Genomic DNA, 20,817 nt, shown 5'->3' on the forward strand with positions numbered 1-20,817 from the left:
AACTCTGAAGAGGCCAGGGATAAGTAAGGAGCTTGCTGAAGGCCAGCAAGCTCTGAGGTGTTACCAGAAGTCCTGACTCTATGATGACCCTGTCTAGTCCCTATGATGACCCTGTCTAGTCCCTATGATGACCCTGTCTAGCTATGCCAAAAAAAAAAAAAAAAAAGCCCCTGTGAAGCAGTTTCATGAAGGGGCCTGATTTGATCTGAGGGGACCAAGAGGATCCTGTGGTATAGGGATTGGTGGCAGTTCACTAGAGCATCAGCTCTGGCTTGAGGAACAGAGGCAGTCGGGCCCCTATGCCATGGACATTCCAGGCTTCCCCCCTCCAGGCCACTTTCCTGCTGAGCAATGAACAGGGCTGAACAGGGTGGAAGGTTTGCTTGGAAGAAAGAGGCGAGAGCAGCAGGCTTTGGGGAGGATAGTCACGTAGGCACAGTTAGCAAGGGATAAGGCACCCTCTTGTGCCATTTCCCAGGTATGGGCACAGCAGCACACTCCCTGATCTTTATAGCCTGTGGTTGTGTGCTGGCTGCTCAAGGTGTGAGGTGCGGACACCTGGAGAGAGGCCACGTGACCAGTAGGAATCGGAAGCTGGGGCACCCAACAGTTTGGATCTGACCTATTGCCCAGAGCCTCAAATGGAGAAGCTTAGTCCCAGTTTAGTGCTGTGAGAGGTGGAACTTTTAGGAAGTGGAGCCTAGTGGGGTGTCTTTAGGTCACTGGGCTTGTGCCCTTGACCATGGGATGCAAGCTTTCTCTCTCTTAACCCATAGTGGACAGCTAGGGCTATTTGTGGGGCTATTATCATCCAGTGCAGACTCATTTGATACTCATGGAGACACATGGGTACACATATACTTACATTTGTGTTATTTCCTGGGGAGGCTAAGACCACAACAGAATGAATGATTCCATCCAAGTCTACTGTGGGTTTAGTTGGGGTTATGAGAAACATGAACAACTTAACAGGGGGTGTGTCCCAGCAGCAATTGCTAACTGCTGGTACATCCTTGGGGGAATGGGCAAGGCTCAACCTCACTTCCACAAAGGAATGTTAGGAGGCCCACCCTTCAGAATTCACTGCATGCACGGTCACTGCTGCTTTGATTTCAAGGCAGCAATAGGGTTGTCATAGAAGACAGCATCATGCAACTCTCTCTCTCTCTCTCTCTCTCTCTCTCTCTCTCTCTCTCTCTCTCACACACACACACACACACACACACACACACAGAGAGAGAGAGAGAGAGAGAGAGAGAGAGAGAGAGAGAGAGAGTCACCATCCTGGCTAAGTTTATGTCAACCTGACACAAGTTAGAGCCATTAGAGAGGAAGAAATCTTAGTTGGGGAAAATGCCTCCCTAAGATCCAGCTGTAGGGTGTTTTCTTTGTTAGTTATTGTTGGTGGAGGGTCCGGCACATTGTGGGTAGTGCCATCCCTGGGCTGGTGGTCCTGGGTTCTACAAGAAAGCAGGCTAAACAAGCCATGGAAAGCAAGCAACACTCCTCCATGTCCTCTAAATCAGCTGCTGCCTCCAGGTTCCTGCCCTGTTTGAGTTTCTGTTCTGACTTCCTTGGATGATGAACAGTGATGTGGAAGTGTAAGCCAAATAAGCCCTTTCCTCCTCCCCAACTTGCTTTTGGTGCTTCATTGCAGCAATAGGAACCCTGACTAAGACACACATTTACGGAGAGTCACCGCTCGCTATCTTCAGGGAACTGATTCCAGGAACACCCCCGTCTCTATCTTGGGTACCAAAGTTGGAGGATGCTTATGTCTCTTATGTAAAACCCATGCATAGAACCGGTGTGAATCCTACTTCAAACACCTGGAGATCACTGGTTATTATGAGACAGGGTGAATACGATGTGTTAATAGCTGCTCTACTGCACTGTGTGGGGGAACAAGCAAAGGATGTCTGTGTGCCTTTGCTCAATACAGATACAGGACTTTTAGAAATATTTTTTTAAATTGAGTTGCTTGAATCCACAGCTGCAGAGTCAGTGGATAGGAAGACCAGCCTATGACACGTGCATTCTGGAAGCATCTCCAGTCTTGGACCTGTATCTTAAAACTCTAAAAAAAAAAAAAAAAAAAAATACTCCATCTAACTCAGTTAATTCCCTAAGGCCATATAATGCTCTGCTTACTCTAATTGTTCCCCAGGTCTTCTGTAAAGCTTGTTTGGTAAAGGCTATATCTAATCAAGGGTGATTAGCCAGTGTTTGCTTTACCTTGGTGGTTATACCCCTTGGGTTTGTTTTTCTGAAACTCCCCTGAATACACACACTACTCTCGGGTGTCTTTTGATGTAGTGTAATTGCCAAATGTCCTATCCGAACTTAATTTGCAGACAGCAGCGCTTTGGGTCTCGGTGGACAGCTTAGGGAGACAACACCTGTGCTCTAACCCACAGATAGAAACCAGGGTTCTCAGGTGTTGCCTCCAGCTTGTCAGCTCTTACTCTCTCCTGGCCCCATTAAAGCCATTGTTCTGACTTGACAATACCCTTGCCTATTCTTGAGTTTATTTTGTAGAATGGCAATGATTTGTGCCTGTCTCTTTTGGAGGAAGGAAACACTTTGGGTCCTATCCATGTTCTTGTAAGGAGCAGTTAATTGCAGCCCCCGTTGCGATGGCAACCGGAATGCCTCAGTAGCATTCTGCTGTGGAGTGAATCATACTTGTTGATCTGCTGTGATGCTGGTGGAGAGTTGGGGGCTGTGCTGCTGGCACATGCCTCTGTGTCTTTGGGGAGCGGGAGGCGTCCCTGAGTATTTACGGCATGCTTGGGTGGGGATCTGCTGACCGAAGGGTGCATGGCATTGATTGATGTTTCTCAATGCTTTACGAGAGCATCTTGAAGTTTATATGCACTGAGTTTACACATGTGTGTGTGGCAGGTGGGTTCCCAGCACCCTCATCTCTGTTACAGCCCCTTTCATCCTTGGCTCTGGTGTAGAGCAGCATCTCTTCTTGCTCTTAAGTCACATTCCTGAGAATGGTGTCAGCAAGTACCTTTCCTTGTAGCTAGCTGATCCTTTTTGTTCTCGTTTGCCTGTGAGTATGTGTGGTATACCATAGGTCAGGCCTCTGTCTGACCATCTGTAAAAGTGACAGTGTCGGGACCCTCTATTGAGAGCCCTGGGGATGGGACCTCAAGTGCAGGCTGCAGTTCAGCAGTCACTGCTAGACTCTGGCTCAGCTCAGCACACAGTAGGACTGACTAGGTTTAAGTGAGCCTACTGGAAGGCAGACTCCTATAGCTAAATAGACTCATATAGACTCGTATGCTAAAACACCTGGAAAGAACAAGGGTATGGAGACATAGACATAGAGAAGCAAGGCCAGGTGGACTCAGGTGGACCCCCACCTCAGCGGCTCATCTGCCCCCTCCTATGAACCTGGGGCAGAAGGCAGAGTGGAGGCCAGGACCCTTGCTAGTTTGCCTACTTTACAGGCCTCAGAAAGATGCTCACGGCTCCTGGGTGGCCTGGAAGGGCTTGCCCTGGGTTCTGCTGTAAATGCCTTCGATATCCCTCAAATCTGGTGGGACCCACAATGCCTTGTCATCCTCTGGGCTTTGTTCTGAGGCCACAAAGCAAACATTCTGTTGAGTGGGCCTAGCAGAGAACCCCCACTGCTGCCCTCCTGCCAGGAGAGAAAAGGCTCTGCCGCAGTTTCAAAGCCAGAATTCTTCAGGGCTTTCGCGGCAGGGAAAGGGGACTGTCCAGGGGTCTTGCTGTCTGGCCTGGATTGTTTGGGACATCCATTGTTCTGTGATCAAAGAAGGCTATAGTCTCCGGATCTCTGAATCTATTTACAAGGGACAGGCTCTGGAATGACTAATACCTGCCTGCAGTATACAGAAGGCTGGACTCCTCCCTAAGACACCATCTGTGGCTGGGTCTTGGGTCTCCACTCAGAAGCCTGGTGTATATCCATGTAATCCTTTTAAAGACAAATGTCAGTTTATATATCTCCTGAACTCTGCCTGAAGTACCTTCAGGAGTGATTTCATTTCAGGCACACATACGCTGCCCCTGGCTCCTTAACACCCGTGTGCGATTGGCTGGGAGCAGCTTCACTATTTCATCGCGGATTGTTAGGTATTTCTGGAATCTTTGCTGTCACAAATACATCACGCTTCTGGGACCCTCCTGTCTGGGCACATGGGTGTGTGTGTGTGTCAGTATATGAGATTCCTGGCGGGGGAAGCGTCAGCTCACAGTTCTTTATATTGTACTGCAATGCATTTTTTTTTCAAAAATAACATGAAATTTACAGCTATTGAGTCTGCAGCTCAACAGCATTAAATGCAGTCACAGTGGAGGGAGACTTCCCATCTTCCCCAGCTCCTGGTGCCTGCTACACTACTTTCTGTCTCTGAATCTGAGTGGAAACAGGTGCTATCAGCAGTCTGTGTCGGGCTCGCTGCTCTATCATTTCTAAATCTTAGATCTGTCTTCATTATGAGATTTTTCTAGTCCTGTTACCTTATCCACTCATGTTTTTGTCTCTTCCTGTGGCCAGTGTCTTTCCCCATGTCATGCTTGTGGGATATGAGCATGTCGCATGGTGGCTGTGGCTGTCATTGGAAAGACTTGTTGAAGTATAGAGACCATGCCTGGTAAGACATTTCTAGCATGGGCCTTTCAGTGGCCTAGGGCCCCTGGAGTATCTATTTCTGTTTTGTTTTTTGTTTTTTTTCTTATAACAAAATCTCTGCAAAATGAATTTGCACAGCTTCCCTTTCAACAGCTGGCAGGGCAAGTTTTCCACTTTATCAATCTCTCTCTGTCACCTAGGGGTGTGAGAGGTGCCGTTTGACCGAGTAGGTCAGGGGTTCCATACTGTCTGGCTATCAGGACCCGGAAGCCTGATACTCTGAAGACCATGGCAGAGTGGTCCAGAGCCAGGCCATGTTACTGCTCGGCAGGAGGGTCATCCTTGGGAGGAATAGGGAGGTCCAGCCGACCCAGAGGAAGCAGAAGAGCAGATGGGCATCACTCAATGGACAGTGGCCCAGCCCATTCTTCCACCCAGGGATTGATTCTCTTCCTGTGATGGTCTATTTCATTCAGAAAGGTGCAACACCACATTGTGTGCTGACGGACAAGGGTGGCCCCTTTACTACATATACAGGCATCATGGGCTGGTGTGAACTTTGAACAATGATGGATGCTGAGATCCTGAATGATCCTCCTAGAAGCAGAATCTGTGATGTCCTAGTCAGTGCTGGGCCCTGTGCTGCCCACTAGAGACCTGAGGTGACTCAGGCCCAGTCTTGGACACAGGACCTTCCAAGGATGGTGTTGGCATAAGTGTGTCACATGGCAGGGATATCATTGGTGTGTGTGTGTGTGTGTGTGTGTGTTGTTTAACTAGAAGCAGGAGCTGAGTGGTCTGCCCAGAGGTAGGTGGGTGCTGGCCAGATGGAGGGGCAGGGAAGTCATATTGGATGGGCCTCTTCAGGCTTGATAGATGGACATTCCCCAGGTGGACAGGGAGAAGGAGGATGCTTCTAGCACAGACCATCACCAATGAAAGTAGCAGTAAGCAGAGGCCCAAGTGACTAGGTAGAGGGGCAAAAACTGTTTTGAAGACCTTTATTGTTACACCATAGAGTGGTAATTTGTCCTGTAATGGCTTTTTACGCAATTCCAAGGTTCCCCAAAATGACTCAGAGCTACTACCCACCCCCCCAACAAGGCCAGTGCTGTATGAGAAAGGCTAAATGAAGTTGTATGGTAGTGATAAGTAGAGTTAGGGTGCACAGAAGTTGGGGAGACCCTCTCTAAGAAAAAGTGATCCCTGAAAAGGAGAAAGGAGTTGGCTTGGTTGAGAGTAGAGGTGGGGACAGGCAGGAGGAGGGGTGGAAGATTCTGGGCAGACAACATAGCAACTGCAGTAGCCCTGGGTAGGAATGAGCCTGAGACACTCAGGAAAAGGGAGGGGGGGAAGGGAGGAGGGGAGCAGGGAAGATGGGAGAGGGGAGAGAGAGAGAGAGAGAGAGAGAGAGAGAGAGCGCTGAGAAGGGACAAGTGGGGAAGGAGGAGGCAGGAGCATTTCGTGGAGTTGCACAGGCACAGAGGAATCCTCATCTGTTTTCTGTGTGTGGAACTGTCACCTGGGTACCAACCTGGAAGTGACTGGAGGACATATGGAGCAGAGGGTCCAGAGGTAAGGAGACAGGTGGGTGGGTTGAGTGTGCTTCAGAGGTAGTGGCCCTGGGAGGTATGTCCTCAGAACAGCCAGGGAGGGATTTCAGTGACGCAAGAAGCAGCTTAGGGATTAGAAGGAGCCAAATGCCAGTCTTGGGAAGCCAGGGGTAGCCTGAAGCAAGTCTGCTGCAGATGGGGTGCAAATTCCTGTGGCCAGGTTAGGTAGAACTGTAGGAGTGGCCAAGGCAAGGTGACACAGGGCACCCAGAGATTGGAGCATATCACTACAGTCAGATTATGAGGAGGATGAGAGGCCTTGGGGTTCACTCCACAGGCCAGAAGTCAGAGGTCAAGAAATCACCAGAGAGAGGGGCTGGGGTGTCTGGGGTCAGGGAGGGATGCAAGCAGGCCTGCAGGAGCTGCCTCAGGAGCACCTTGGGAGTTGTGAGGTAGAGACCTCATTTCGACCTTGCCTCCCATACCTTGGATGTTGAGTCCACATTAGACCCAGTCCCCCTCATGCTCCAAGTAGGTTGACCTTCTAGCAGGAGGTCACAGCTCCAGATGGCTCTGAAGTGAGAGAGCTAGGGTGGGAGAAGCCAGGGAACAGTGGAAATCTACCAAGTGCAGGCTGAAACCTGGCCTGAGATCAAGAGACTAGAAAACCCCTGAGTCCACATGAAGGCGGCACCTTGGCCTGCTGGAGGCTCTGTTTGAGTGAGCTCTCTCAGACTGGCTGCATCAAGATGCCTGTGCCTGGAGAGGGAAAGGGAAGGGGGAAATCGAGGCTGTGCTGTCTAATCCTCCACTTCCTCTTGGGCAGAGGGAGTAACAACAGTTGGAGTGTTTGGCCTTGTGCCTGGGTTGTTACTGGCGCTCAGCACATTGGGGCTGTCATTGTGATCTCTTAGGGCATCTATCATATATTGCCTCACCAGGACCCCAGGATCTGGCGCAATCTTGTAATCCCATAGGGCTTTCTTAGAAAAGCCTTAGGGAGGGAAGATTCCAGACTGTAGAAGGAAGGTCAAGTGTTAGGGTTTAGATATGAAATGTCCCACCAAAGGCTCATTATGTCTTACAGCCTGGGTCCTCAGCCAGTGGACCATCTCTTCATCTTGGCCACATCCACATTATACTCCTCCTCCTTCTCCTCTTCCTCCTTTTCCTCCTCTTCCTCTTTCTCCTCCTCCTCTTCCTCGTTCTCTTCTTCCTCCTCTTCTTCCTCTTCCTTTTCCTCCTTCTCCTCCTCCTTCTTCTCTTCCTTTCTCTTCCTCTTCTTCCTCCTCTTCCTCCTCCTTCTTTTGGTGACAGGTTCTCTTTATGGATCCCAGGCTTAAATTTGTAATCTTCCTACCTCAGCTTCCGGAGTGCTTGTTTTATAGCCTCCATGCCTGGCTTGTATACTTTTAGATAGTCAATTTTGTTAATGGGGGCAGAGTGGGGTAATTGGATGGGGTTGGGGTACACAGGTGCCAGGGAGACTTTCTCTGAGGAGATTTGATCCCTGAAAAGTGAAAAGGAAGAAGCCAGCCTGATTGAGAGCCATAATTCTGCCTCTTTGTTTTTAAGTCTTCATTTTGAGACAAGTCCCACAAGGTTGTCCATGCTGGTCTTGAACTACAATCCTGCTGCATGGCCTTCTTAGTAGTGGATTATAGACTGTTTCTACCAGGCCTGGCTATTCATGTGAATTTGAGAATCACCTTGACAAATCCCATAAGCAGACTGGGTCTTTGATTATAATTGTATTAAAGTTGTGTCTCACATAAAGGAGAGTTCACAACTTGAGTGCATTGCCCCTCTTCTCGAGTATGTGTACATGGTATGTGTTTCAAATAAAGTGGTTAAAAGCACTTGCTGCTCCAGCAGAGAACCCAGGTTCATTCCCAGCATCCACATAGCAGCCCAAAATTACCAGTAACTACAGTTCCAGGGGATCTGATGCCACCTTGTGGGCTTCTTGGGTTCTGCACTCATGGTGCATATACACACATGCAAGCAAAGTAACACATAAAATAAATCTAAAAGGAAAGAGAAGGAGGAGGAGACAGACAGACAGAGTCCCTCTTTTTGGTCAACATGCTTACTGCCTGTTTATTTCTGGATTTCTCTTTTAAATGCCATACTTTTCTACTAATTTTTTTATTACTGTATTAAGAACCACTATTTGAATACATCAATTTTGGTTTTGGTCATTGTGTTATAATGATTGTTAATTAGTATTAATTTTTATAATTTAGACTTCATCATTACAACCAAATCTCCGAGAAAAGCAACTTAAGATGGCTCTAAATGGAATCCCACAAGCCCTCAAGGCTCTTTTCTGTCTCCTGCCCTATTTGGGTTACTTGGACCAGAAGAACCCAGCTCAGGGCTTCTTGTGTCTGCAATGGTTCATTTAGAGACATGTCTTGGCAGAAACAGTCTAGGGGTTAGGGAAGGGGCTAGACAAATCACCTGTCAGCTGTTACCTGTGTAGTCCAGTCCTGTGGGCTCTGGAGAGAGCATCCCCTACACACACACACACACACACACACACACACACACACACACACACACACACACGCACGCACGCACGCACGCGCACATGCGCGCACACGCGCGTTCTTGGAGCCAGTCATTGGCTGCCCATTGCTCTACCCGCCCTGCAAGAGGATCAAGGCTCCTCAGTGCTTCCTTACAAGGGAGGGGCTGGAAGTGCAGGTCAGGGGTGGGTGGGGTTGAGGTGAGAGGTTCCCCTGCACAGAGCCTGCAGTATGTATTACACTTGGTGGCCCTGAAACCCAACCACAGCTCCTCATTGCAACCCACAGGCTCCACCAAGGACCTAATCGAGACCTGTTGTGCAGCGGGCCAGCAGTGGGCCATCGACAATGATGAGTGCCAGGAGATCCCCGAGAATGGTGCCCAGAGTGACATCTGTAGGTAAGTGGCTTTGGGTGGGCAGAACTGCTCTTGCCTTCCCTGGACCCCAGATGTGTGAGGGTGACCAAAAGTGAATACAATGAGCCATCTGGCCAGGCGGATGTGGGGAGACTGACTGGTTCTGAGGGTCAGCTGACCACATGGATCTGTGGCTGGCTTGGTGAGTAAATGGTGTACTATTTAGAGCAAATTCAAAGTGCCATCATCACCTTGGGGATCCGGGGCTCCCCACCCCGAATGCCCCGGAGCCGATCCCTTTCTATCCTCCTCTGTCACCTCTGCTGTGACTCAGACACCTGCGCTCTGCTTCCCTTGCCAGAATTGGTCTTCTGTTCTCTCCCTTTCTCAACTTTCATGGCCTACTCATAAAGTTCAGAGAGGCAGTGTGATTCACCTAGTGCTGCACAGCTCACCAGTATGGCCAGAATTAGAACTCATATTTTCTAATGTCTACTGTGTTCTGTCCCTGCCCATTCTCCTTCTTCTCCCTTCCCCTACCCCCTTCTTCTTCTTCTTCCTTCTTTTCTTCTTTTTCTTCTTCCTTCTTTTCTTTTCTCCTCTTCCTCTTCTTCCTTCTTTCTCCTTCCATCTCCTCCTCTTCCTCTTCCTTTTCCTCCTTCTCCATCTCCTCTACTTCCTCCTCCTCCTCTTCTCCTCTTCCAGTTCTGAGACAGGGTCTCACTATATAGCCCTACTGACCTGAAACTCTCTATGTAGACCAGGCTGGCCTCAAAGAGATCTGCCCACCTTTGCCTCCCACATGCTGAGGTTAAAGGCATTCACCACCATGCCTGGTCCCACTCTGCCTTCTTTAGAGAACTTTAAATTCTAACCTTGTCTCTTCTCTTTCCTTTTTGCCACTTCTGTTTGGGGTTACTGAATGACTAGAGCATGTACACTCTTCAGACCCCATAAGTTTTGAGCTTTGCAGCCATTATAAATACTTACATCCCTCTTGAGATAGAGCTCACCGCCACATGGACCACACCACAACTCCATTACTGGTCAGCTGATCCCTGCACGTGTCCCTCCCAAGTAGTGCTGAGTCCTGCCTCTCATGGCCCATGCTTTGCTGGCTCGCCAGCCACCTCTTTAACAGATTATTCATATGGAGAGGAACAGGAGGTGACCAGGGACCCAGGGACTACTCTCCCCAGCAGATCTACTCCATCTTTCCTGAGGTTGGGTCTCTATAACTTTCTGAGAACTGGTAGTGGAACTCTGAATGCCAACACCTTCCTCCAGAAGTCAAGGACACAGCTGAGGCCAGTGGGTCCCAGGCCCAAATCAAACCTATGTGACTTGGTGGGGGTTGTGTCTGATTTGCTACCAGCCCTGGCGCCACTTGCTGTAGACTGCAGGTGGGGGCTTCCCTTCTCTACATTCCACTCCATCTCCCTCCTGTGAGGTGGGGACTGTCACCCTCCTTGAGAGGGACCCATCCATTAGGTACTGAGGTATTCCCCTGTTTTAGGATAGCCCAGAGGCAATGCTGCATCTCCTACTTGAAAGAGAAGAGCTGTGTGGCTGGGGTCATGGGAGCCAAGGAGGGTGAGACCTGTGGAGCAGAGGACAATGATACCTGCGGCGTCTCACTCTACAAGGCAAGTCCCACTTGCCACAATCATGGCTGAGATGTTTGACACCACATCCTGGGGTGGGGGTGGGGGCAGACTCACACCTGCCCAGAAAATGTTAACAGTCATGGTATTGGTCAACAAATCCACAAATTATGTATTGACCTCATCAGAGACCCAGGAGACATCTTGCTCTCTCTGAGGCAGAGTAGGTTGAATGTGACAAGGAATGGTTTGTCTGAGGTAGTGAAGAGGTCTGTGGGCAAAGGCTGTGCTGGAGCACACAACTGTTCTAGGAGCAGTGTGGTGGCCAGCAATGGAAAGTCCTAGGATGCTAGCTTTCTTTGCATGTGTATACTGGAGGCTGGAGGCTGGAGGCCCAGGCTGCATCAGGGGCAGGGGAGATAGCAGGAGGAAGAGGAGAAGACCTGGTGTTAGGAGAGGAGAGTATAGAGTCCGGCTTCTGAGGTGATTTTTACCCCAAGTCCAGACCTCTTCTCTTAGCTTCAGTTTCTCCATGCATAAAACATGGACAAGGAATCCCCATCCTGGCCCAGTGCCAGCACCTAGAGCTTGTGTTCGTGTGGTTTTTGGCAGTGGGTATTGAAGCATCAGGTGAAGGGTGTCACTCCCTGTAGCTATGCCTGTGGCTGGCTTGTTTGGGTGGGCCTGTGTAGCTGTCGTTGGCTGGTGGCTGCTCTGGAGTCAGGTGGCTCAGCTGAACTATCTTTGTTCCCTGAAGTTTCTCCCACAATGGGCTAGCTGAGCCTGGTTCAGATAGGGCCCCAAGAAAGAGATTGAAAGCATACGTGTCGCTTAGTTTTCCTCACCTGATAACATGCCCGAGAAGATCCCTTTTGTGAGTGAAAGGTTTTGGTTCCATTTGTTCTCACTTGGCCCTGCTGCCTTTAGGCTTGTGGTGAGGTATCATGGTGTGGCATGGTGTGCATAGGAAAGCCAGTTTCTTATGTAAGAGAGAAGAGACCAGTGTCCCCAAGTCCCCTTCAAGGGCATGCCCTCAGTGACCTAGGATCTGCCATTAGACCCACCCTGGGTCCTGGAGTAGGCATATGCTAACCTCAAGCTATAGTGACACACAAGACCTTTAGAAGGCTAGGCTCAAATGGGCACATGATCACTTCTGTCTCACCCTAGTGACCAAAGCAAGTCATTGAGCCAGAGCCGCATGGTCACTCTCTGAGTCTCTGAGCTGTTTGGCTCCAGAGTGTGGATGCCGGGGAGGCTGGTCAGCTGGGCTTTTGCTGTACCAGTCCATTGCTACAGTTTGACAGTGCAAACCAGATTTCCCCCATGTCAGTTGGCTGTCTGAACCGATGGGTCTGCATATCCTTAGGGACCCAACCTCTCTTTGTCGTTTTGTTGAATGGTCAGTGTGTAGTGTTAGCTTCAGGTCACTTCATAACTTGATGTGATTCCAGGAGCTCCAACACATACACTCTAAGGAGGATGAGCAGGGAGAGAGAGACAGGTACACTTCCAAGTAGATCCTGTCCCGAACACTTTATGAAGTCACCCGGATTGCAAGGGCCCTTAGGAAATGCTGTCTTTGTTGAGCTGACAGGATTAAAGTCTGCTTCTGAGGGTGGGGCATGGTGAGCGTGCCTGGTCTTCATTTGTAGTTCTTTCCAAGGGACATTTATTCATTCATTAAGGAAAATTAACATTAGTCTACCCTTCTCCAGACTTGGGATGTAGGGGTGGGCCACCTTCCACCCTGGGAGAGCACACAGGCAGACAGAGGAACCAGACAATACTAATTCACTGCAGAGTCTGCCCCAGGCTGTGCCCACAGACCCTGAATGAATCACAGGCACATAGACTGTGGGAACAGGCATGCTCTGAGGTCCTGGTTGTGATGGTCTGTCTCCCTCAGCAATGCTGTGACTGCTGTGGCCTGGGACTCCGAGTGCGGGCTGAGGGCCAGTCCTGTGAGTCCAACCCCAACCTGGGCTATCCCTGCAACCATGTCATGCTCTCCTGCTGTGAAGGTGAAGAGCCCCTCATAGTGCCTGAGGTCCGCCGGCCACCAGAGCCCGAGGCTGCTCCTCGCAGAGGTGGGTGCTGTTCTCCCAGGTGGAGGCAGTTGAAGGAGGACAGATGGGCTCCTAGGGTGGTTGGGATGGGTGGCTTTGGGCTACAGTGGGGACCCTGGTCCATTACTGTATGTGGTTTGAGGTTTGAGCTCTGCTTTATAAAGTTCTGCGGCTGCTGACTGGACTCTAACACCGTTTGTGCTGCCCTGGCAATCCCACAGTTCTCTGTACCATTCACCAATCACCAGTGACCATCTGCCCTTCTACTCTCCCTTCACCACCCTGACTGTCTGACCATCTCCACACCCTTCCACTGTTTCCCTAGCTGGGCATCATGTTCTGCTTATATTATTCTTCATCTGATATCTGTGCATCCGGCTATTATCTATTTGCTATTCTTTCCATCCATCCATCCATCCATCCATCCATCCATCCATCCATGCATGCAAACACCTTCATCCATCCACATGCCTATCTGTTTATAGTTCTGCTTCTTCATTCACCCCCAATCCATCCATCACTCACCTCCACTCATCCATCACTCATCTCCCCTACTTTATTCACCTATTTTTCTCCCATCCACCCCACACCCATCCACCAGCTCATCCAAGATGCTGGTTGAAGATGATAATTTACGAAGAACAAGTTATTAGCCAGAGAGCGGTTTAAGGTAGTGTTCAGGAGTAAACCCAGCATCAGAGGTCAGAACAAAGCATGGGTGGGGGGGGGCTGGGACCAGGTGGACCACACAGCTGGGCAGGGTCTGTTCATCCCTTCACTTAACCACCCACAGTAACATTGTGTCTCTTCTGTGTAGAGCTTCTGAGTGGCTTGGGTATGTGAGATACAGGTGCTGGGAGCAGACTGTTTGAAATAGCCGCAGGCACATCCTCCTCTTTTCTCTTCTGTTGTGAACATGGTCAGAAGAGCATGCAGATGACAATGAGCTGGGCTTGGCCCATGGAGGTACATCCTGGTGGGCTCAGGGATTCCTGAGCCTTGGTCTTTGACCTTGGGCCTTGCCTCTGTCTGCTCACAGTTCCAGGTCCTCAGGACAGAGCTGTGATCACCAGGATAGGGTTCCTCAGGGGGAGCTCAATGCACCCACCTTCCCTGTGACATGCCCTTGGATGTAGCTTCATGCCAGCCTTCTGTTCTCTTGTTGCATCTGGCCAATGCAGAACAGCTCTCCCCTACTCCCCTGCTGCCCTCTGGGGAGTAGACCGTGCACCCCAGAGCCTGGAGACCTAAAGAGACTGCTGATACAGCTAAGGGTGCTGCAATCAGATGTCACATCCTTATCTTTCTCAACTCAGGCTAGCACACTTTCTATAGCTCCAGTTTAGCACTTTAGTAAGAACCCTAATTAGGCACGGTTCTGTCCTATTGAAGGAGACTTAGATGATGAAGACTCAGACCCAGCTGCTATGGGCTCACTACTGTTCATCCATACATCCACCCCACTCCCACCCACCTCCCCACCCATGTGGCCATCCATCCATTCCTCCCTCTCTCCCTCCTTTACTTCTTCATCCTTATCATCTTTTGAGCCTCTGTTGCTTTCCTGGATCCTGTGGGCTCAGCCACCCATTGGCCATGCTGGCTATGTTCCAAGTGCTGACCAACCACCCCAGTTTCAGAGATGGAGATGGCAAGCCGGGAGGCCCTGTCACTGGGCACAGAGGCTGAACTGCCCAATAGCCTGCCGGGAGATGACCAGGATGAGTGCCTGATGCTCCCTGGGGAGCTTTGCCAGCATCTTTGCATCAACACCGTCGGCTCCTACCGCTGTGCCTGCTTCCCTGGATTCGAGCTGCAGGGTGATGGCCGTACCTGCCGCCCAGGTAAGCTGTAGGCAGCCCAGGGACAGACTTGTCCTGCCAATGGAGGATAGCCTTCCTAGGCTACCTCTCTTCCTGCTGCCCCTGTGTTGATGCTGGCAGAAGCCAGAGGAGGCTCCTAGGCTTCAGAGACCTGGAACAGGCCCAGCTGTGTCTCCAGCACCAGGGTTTTCTCCATGCCAGCTGTATGGGTGGAACTGTTTTCTAGTCTAGATACCCCCTATTTCTTCCTTTACTCTTTTGCCTTTTCCTAGTAGCTGTGAGATAGCTCTTGCCCAAGGTGTGTCCATACCCTGAGCCTCAGTATTCTCCCTTGTGAATGAGCAAGGGGAGTGGCAGTGACGTCATCAGTCAGTGCCTGGTGTGGTTGACTGTGAGTGTCTAAGCCCTGGCAGAAGATGTGAGCCTGCCCCCTGCCACATGCTCTACCTGTAACAGATAGAGGTGCCCCACAGTTGGACACTGCACGAGAGTCTGCACCGAGGTCTGAGTCTGCCCAGGTATCTCCCAACACCATCCCACTGCCGGTGCCACAGCCCAACACCTGCAAAGGTGAGTGGAAAGGTAGCCCTTCTGCAGGGCTGAGCTGCAAGGGTCTGAGCTGAGACATGTGGTGTGGTAGGCTCTGGGGCTGGGTGTGTGCAGGTTGGGCCAGGCTATCTGGTGTCTCTGCTTTGTGAAAGGCCCTGTCTGTTGATGACGGAGGAGGAGGGGGAAGAAGAGGAGGAGGAAGAGGAGGAAGAGGAGGGAGAGGAAGAAGAGGAAGAAGAAGAGGAGGAGGAGGGGGAGGAGGAAGAAGAGGAGGAGGGGAGGAGGAAGAAGAAGAGGAGGGGGAGGAGGAGGAGGAGGAGGAGGAGGAAGAGGAGAAGGAGGAGAAGGAGGAGGAGGAGACATCAGGGGATTCTGGGTCTCTAGGTGACCCTGGTCAAAGAGGATCACCTGCTATGTCTCATTCCTGTAAAGCCAAGTCTTTATTCAGGGATGCCGGGAAGACTTCCCTTCCTGCCTTCTGCTTTTGTCCCTCACTGTCCTTGCTGGTACTCAAGGGATGGTTTGACATCTGAGTGGTGTGTGGGAGGAACCCAAAATATTGTCTCCTGTGCCAGCTGGGACTGGAGGCATTTACTGGGGACCCTGTGAAAAGGCTCAGGCCTGGGGCTCCCATCTTTTCACACCTCTGTCTCCCTGGGCCTGCAGTGGAAACCCCAACCCATACCTCAGACCTGAAGGATGAGCAGTGTGGCCAGGGCTTATGAATTCTGACTCTGAGACTTTTTCCTCAGACAATGGGCCCTGCCGTCAGGTGTGTCGTGTTGTTGGGGACACAGCTATGTGCTCCTGCTTCCCTGGCTACGCCATCATGGCAGATGGTGTGTCCTGTGAAGGTGAGTACTTTGGGGTTACCCTCTGATCTTTGCAGATCTGGTTGGCCCATGGTGAGAGCTTAGGGAAGGGGAGATCAGGACTTCAAATGCACCCTGATCGTGAGGTTCAGCTGTTGTGACAGAGAAGCCCAGCAGGACAGTGTAGGCGGTTCTCTCTGGTGTCACTGAGTCCTTGGTATTGGCCCTCCATGCGGCTCCTATCTGGCTGCTCTGCTGCTGTCTAAGGACCAAATGCCTCTCAGAATTGAATGTGTACCGCATCACCTGAAGGCCCATTGGACACAGATTCCTGGGAATTCTGCTGACCCTCCAGACAACCTCACTAGGGGTCTGGATAAGCTTTGAACTTGTGTTCTAATCAGGACTCATGCCAGATATGGACCATTCTCAACTCACTGCTCCCTGAGGGCTGGTGTGGTCTACAAGGCTAAGCTTACTTTGTGATCTCTGAGTTCATCCATGCTCCAGCCCAAGGTGGAGAAAGAGAGAAGGGAGCGATGTGTCACTGTGTTGGATGTGTCACTGTGTTGGTGGCAGCATCCAGAAGTGACCTCCTCCCCCACATGCCTGCAGTCATGGAGAGGGAATTGACATTGGTGGCGGTGAGCTTCCTCTGCCAGTCACAGTGAAGAACATCACTCTTCATGTCATTGTGACTGGCAGAGGAAGCTCACCGCCACCAATGTCATGTAGATAGGACCTCTCAGTACACAGTATACAACGGGAACAGTGGTTCTGACGCCTATTGGTTGGCTTCCTCAGTGAGTTTTGTTTGAACTAGTTTGAGGGTCCTAGGATCTTACCCCTCCTGTCTTAGCAGAAGCAGGATAGAGAGCCAAGTCTAGGATATGTATGGGCTCAGGCTCAGAAGGCATGGTCTGAATATCTGCATAGAATGATCAGGCTTGTCCAAAAGGATGCCCACGTTCTTCTCTGAAGCTCACATCCCACATACTCTAGAGGCTCTGTATGTAACTGACACCCTCCAGTGAGTCCAGAGAAGGTGCTAAAGCACAGAGCCTGGTGACAACTGATTGGCCTTTCTCTCTGATGATGGAGACAACAGACCCAGGGGATAATGTGTTCTTTGAGCTCTGATTCTCCCCAGGGCTCTCAGCTCTGACCCCTCTCAGGGACCTGCTGCCCGAGGCCCAGTCTACTGCCTCTGCCAGACACTGGCGCACTGCAGCAGGAAGAGTGGAGGGGAACAGGGCAGAGGCTGCAAAGACACACCTGTGAGGGCATGTACAGCTCCCACACAGGAGGAGGCCTGTCTCCTTTTGTTCTCAGGAATAATCACAGGGATTCTCTGCTGGGACAGCCTGAGGATTTTAAAAATATCTCCAGATTTGAGTTTCTGGAGAAACTTCATAAAGCTTCTTTTCATGGAGGCCCTTCTGTATAGCCTTAGCCTGGCAGCCTCTGGAGCCCTCCTCCCCATCCCCTTCTGTGAATGATACTGGCCTGGAACCCCAGAGCCCTTGAAATTTCAGACCCTACTGTTGTTATCTCTTTGGTTGCTGTAGACTTGGGCATTATTACCAAGCATGGGTTGGGGAAAGTTTGCTGCCTGGGGTTTACTCTGGGCTGGCTGCTTATCCTCTCTGAGTCTCTCTCCATCTGCCCTTACTGGGCAGTAGGGGCAGCTCTAACATCTTTGAGTTTTACAAACTCAACTTGGGTCTAAGGTTCAGCTGCCCCCTGACAGGCGCACACAGGTTCTTTATCTCTCTCTCCCCGGATGCCCCTGGCAGACACGCCTCTCTAACAGCCTTCTGTTTTTCCTTCCGTGGCTGTCATTAGACCAAGACGAGTGTTTGATGGGCACTCACGATTGTAGCTGGAAACAGTTCTGTGTGAACACCCTGGGATCCTTCTACTGTGTCAACCACACAGTGCTGTGTGCAGAGGGCTATATCCTCAACGCACATAGGAAGTGTGTGGGTAAGCTAGAGCCCCTGCCTGCCGCCGCCCACGTCACGGCTGTCTGCTCTGCTCCACGCCAACCCACCACATAGTGCCACATGCTAAAGGGCCTACTACCCTTTGCATGTGAGCTCCCACACAGCAGCCTGCCGAGCTCTGTGTCATACCCTCGTGTCCTGGTGTCTTGTCCCGCTTGTTCTCCATGGCTGTGTTCCCAGATATGCCCGTGACTCAGAAAGCTAATGGGATGTCTCAGGGATGGGCCAGAGACAGGAAGGCCAGATGTGGACAGCAGGGCCATGTAGCAGTGTGGAAGCAGGGAGGCCTGGGTGGGAGGCAGGACCCCAGTGGCTCTGGCTCTTGTCTTTTCTCAGTTATTGGAAGCTACTGACAGCGACGAGGATTCGGGTGCATGTGCCGTGTGCACATAGTCTGGGTCACACATCCTGTTACCTCGGCCACTTAGCTTGCTTGTAGATTTATCTGGGATCTCCCGAGAGGCAAGTAGATTGTCCTGGTCCAGCTGGCCCAGTTCAACATCCATTTGCTGTGTGACCCTGAACAAATGTTACTTTCCCCTCTGAGCCTTCCTTCAATGGACAAGGAAGATGTGAGCCCTGTGTAAACCTGCACGTGGCTGGGCCTCTTGTCTATCTATGCCTGAATAGGCCGGGGCTGGGATTCTGGAGTTCTGTGGACAAGGAAGGACTCCATACTGTCTTGTGTCTGAGTTACCTGGTATTCTCACTGAGGAAAAAATGTAAGCCCTGGCTTCCTGCATCTCAGAGATAACACTGAGTAGAGGAGAAGTCAGGCAGACTGGCTGATGCAATGATGGGGAAACAGGCAAAGGGAGACTTCACTCTTGCCAACTGGCACCCAGAGGAAAGAGGAATAGCTCCACCTATTCCCAAGGATGGGTGGGAATTGGCGATGGGAAAAGCCACAAAACAGGACAGTTTTGAAGACAGTTGGGACAGAGGTGTGGAGGTGGGACCAGGGCACACAGTGCTCAGGGCTTGCGGCCAGAGTCCTGTCTGTCTTGCCTGTGCTTGGGGACCATGTCCAGCCTGGACATGTCCTCTTCCTCCCCTGCACCGCTGGGCAGCAGTGCTGGCTGACATGTTTGCCTCGCTGCACCCACGGTACAACATGGCCCTCCTGATGTGCTTGCCAGTGATGGCAGTTCCTCCTGGGTGGACTGGGTTTGTGTGTGTGTGTGTGTGCGCTGGGAGGCATGTGGGTCCCCTCTCAGGATGTCCCCCCATTTGCCACTCCCTGGCTTGGCAGCTATGACCTCTGCTGCAGGGTTCTTAGCGGCTGAAAGATGAGCCCACGGATGAGAAAGCCAAGATACATTCCATTCAGCAAGATTTATGAACCAGCTCTGCATTGCTTCCCTCTTTATTCTGCACAAGCTATCAGTCACTCTCCTCCCACTTCAAGCCAACATCACTTGGGGGCTCGGGGGTTCTGCAGTTGCTCTGCTCAGGTGCAGGAACTCAGATAGGGGAGGAGCAGGACCATGCTGGGATGAGTGTGGCTTCACTGAAGTCCATAACCTCTCTGAGCCCTAGTTTCCCCACTCCACAAAAGAGGCATCTGCATCTGAAGGTCACCATGGAGACCGGGTGCATTAGTCCCCAGGAGGAATGCTAGCAGGGTTCCCTGAGCTAGAAGCTGAGGCCTAGAAGCTGGGGACAGCTTGGTGTGGCCTCTGCCAGGGCCCCCTATATGCTTTACTCTTAAGAAAGTTCCACAGCTATGCTGGCTGGACTGCAGAGAGTAGGAATGGCAAAGCCCTGCTCTGAGGACTTTGCAACGGGAAGCAGGCAGCGAGAAAAGCCTGTAGCTCGGAGCAAGCGCCCTAGATTCCATATTTGCTGGCTGCGTAATTCAGTCCAGTGGCATCCCTTTGGGGTGAAAGATCTCCTCATCTGTGAAATGGCCACCTCTGTATTACAAGACAGTGAGTCTGGTCAGTTCTTGTAGCTTCCTGACCCCTGGGGATCTTTTGTGAGTAGTGACTCTTGTCATACAATACTCTGAGGCCTCTTAGCTGTGGGAAACTCCTAGGGTCCTAGGTGCCCATCTCCCTGTGCCTATTCAGCTGTACATCAGATGTCTTTGTGGTGCCTGATTGTACCTCTATGGCAAACTTGACTCAAAACTGTCCCTTCCCTATCGCCATTTCTGTCTATACCATCTCTGCCTGGAAGGGTCTCTTCCCCACCCCTACTTTCCTACCTGGTCCCCTAATCATACTCATAGATTCAACTCAAATGTTACTACCCCTGAGAAGCAGCTGGCATTACAGGACCAGGGAAGACAGCCCTCTGATCTGAGCCCCAGGGACCCCTCTTTATCTGTGTCTCTACTTGCCTGCCTTGACCTATCCATCAGGGTCAGAGGCTGTGCTAACCCACTGTGTGGAGAATTCTGGTGGAGAATAAGCACTGGCCAGTGTAGCACTAAGCAAGTAGGCTGTGCCTAAGTACCATTACATGCCAGGTACAGGCCAGGGCTAAGGGTCCTTCCAGGCTCCATCCAGCCTACTCCCAGCTGCTTATCCCTAGAGTGTCCCAATGTCTGTCCGTGGCCTCTTCTTCATGTACCTATTCCTTCAAGTGACCTCAGCCACCTGACTATCCCCTCAGCTCCTTCAGTGAGCCCAGAGTTAGGAAGACTAACCCTGTGAGCCCAGAGGTAGGTCATTAGCTGCCTCCTAGCCCCTGAGAACCCCAGGACCTTCTTCAGCACACCTGCCCCCCCCCCACAGGCCACCCATCCCAGGTGCTGGCATCTATTTAGCTGCTCAGCCCAAAGCTTTTCTGATCTCCTGGTTCTCTCACTTCCCCTTCTGCCATCTGAGGGGTCTGGCTGCTTCTGCTCTCTTCCAGCATACCAGCCACCATCCTTCTGTGGATAAATGACATCTCCT

The 20,817-nt window shown here is 51.1% G+C and overlaps 1 protein-coding gene across 5 annotated transcripts in view; it reads left to right on the forward strand.

The window, feature by feature from the left end:
• The window catches only part of Fbln2 (fibulin 2), a 60,081-nt gene that overhangs the window by 29,417 nt on the left and 9,847 nt on the right, over positions 1–20,817 (forward strand). For 3 of the 5 annotated variants that reach the window (XM_030255157.1, NM_007992.2, XM_006505530.4), the window contains 7 exons: positions 8,982–9,093; positions 10,568–10,697; positions 12,565–12,745; positions 14,359–14,568; positions 15,004–15,117; positions 15,849–15,950; positions 17,754–17,894. In XM_030255157.1, the coding sequence (XP_030111017.1) occupies positions 8,982–9,093; positions 10,568–10,697; positions 12,565–12,745; positions 14,359–14,568; positions 15,004–15,117; positions 15,849–15,950; positions 17,754–17,894 (990 nt within the window). The remainder of the gene's footprint in view (positions 1–8,981; positions 9,094–10,567; positions 10,698–12,564; positions 12,746–14,358; positions 14,569–15,003; positions 15,118–15,848; positions 15,951–17,753; positions 17,895–20,817) is intronic. The other 2 variants (NM_001081437.1, XM_030255156.1) reach the window with 1 other exon arrangement.

The sequence above is a fragment of the Mus musculus genome, chromosome 6, assembly GCF_000001635.26.
Source record: "Mus musculus strain C57BL/6J chromosome 6, GRCm38.p6 C57BL/6J".
Lineage (NCBI taxonomy): Eukaryota > Metazoa > Chordata > Mammalia > Rodentia > Muridae > Mus > Mus musculus.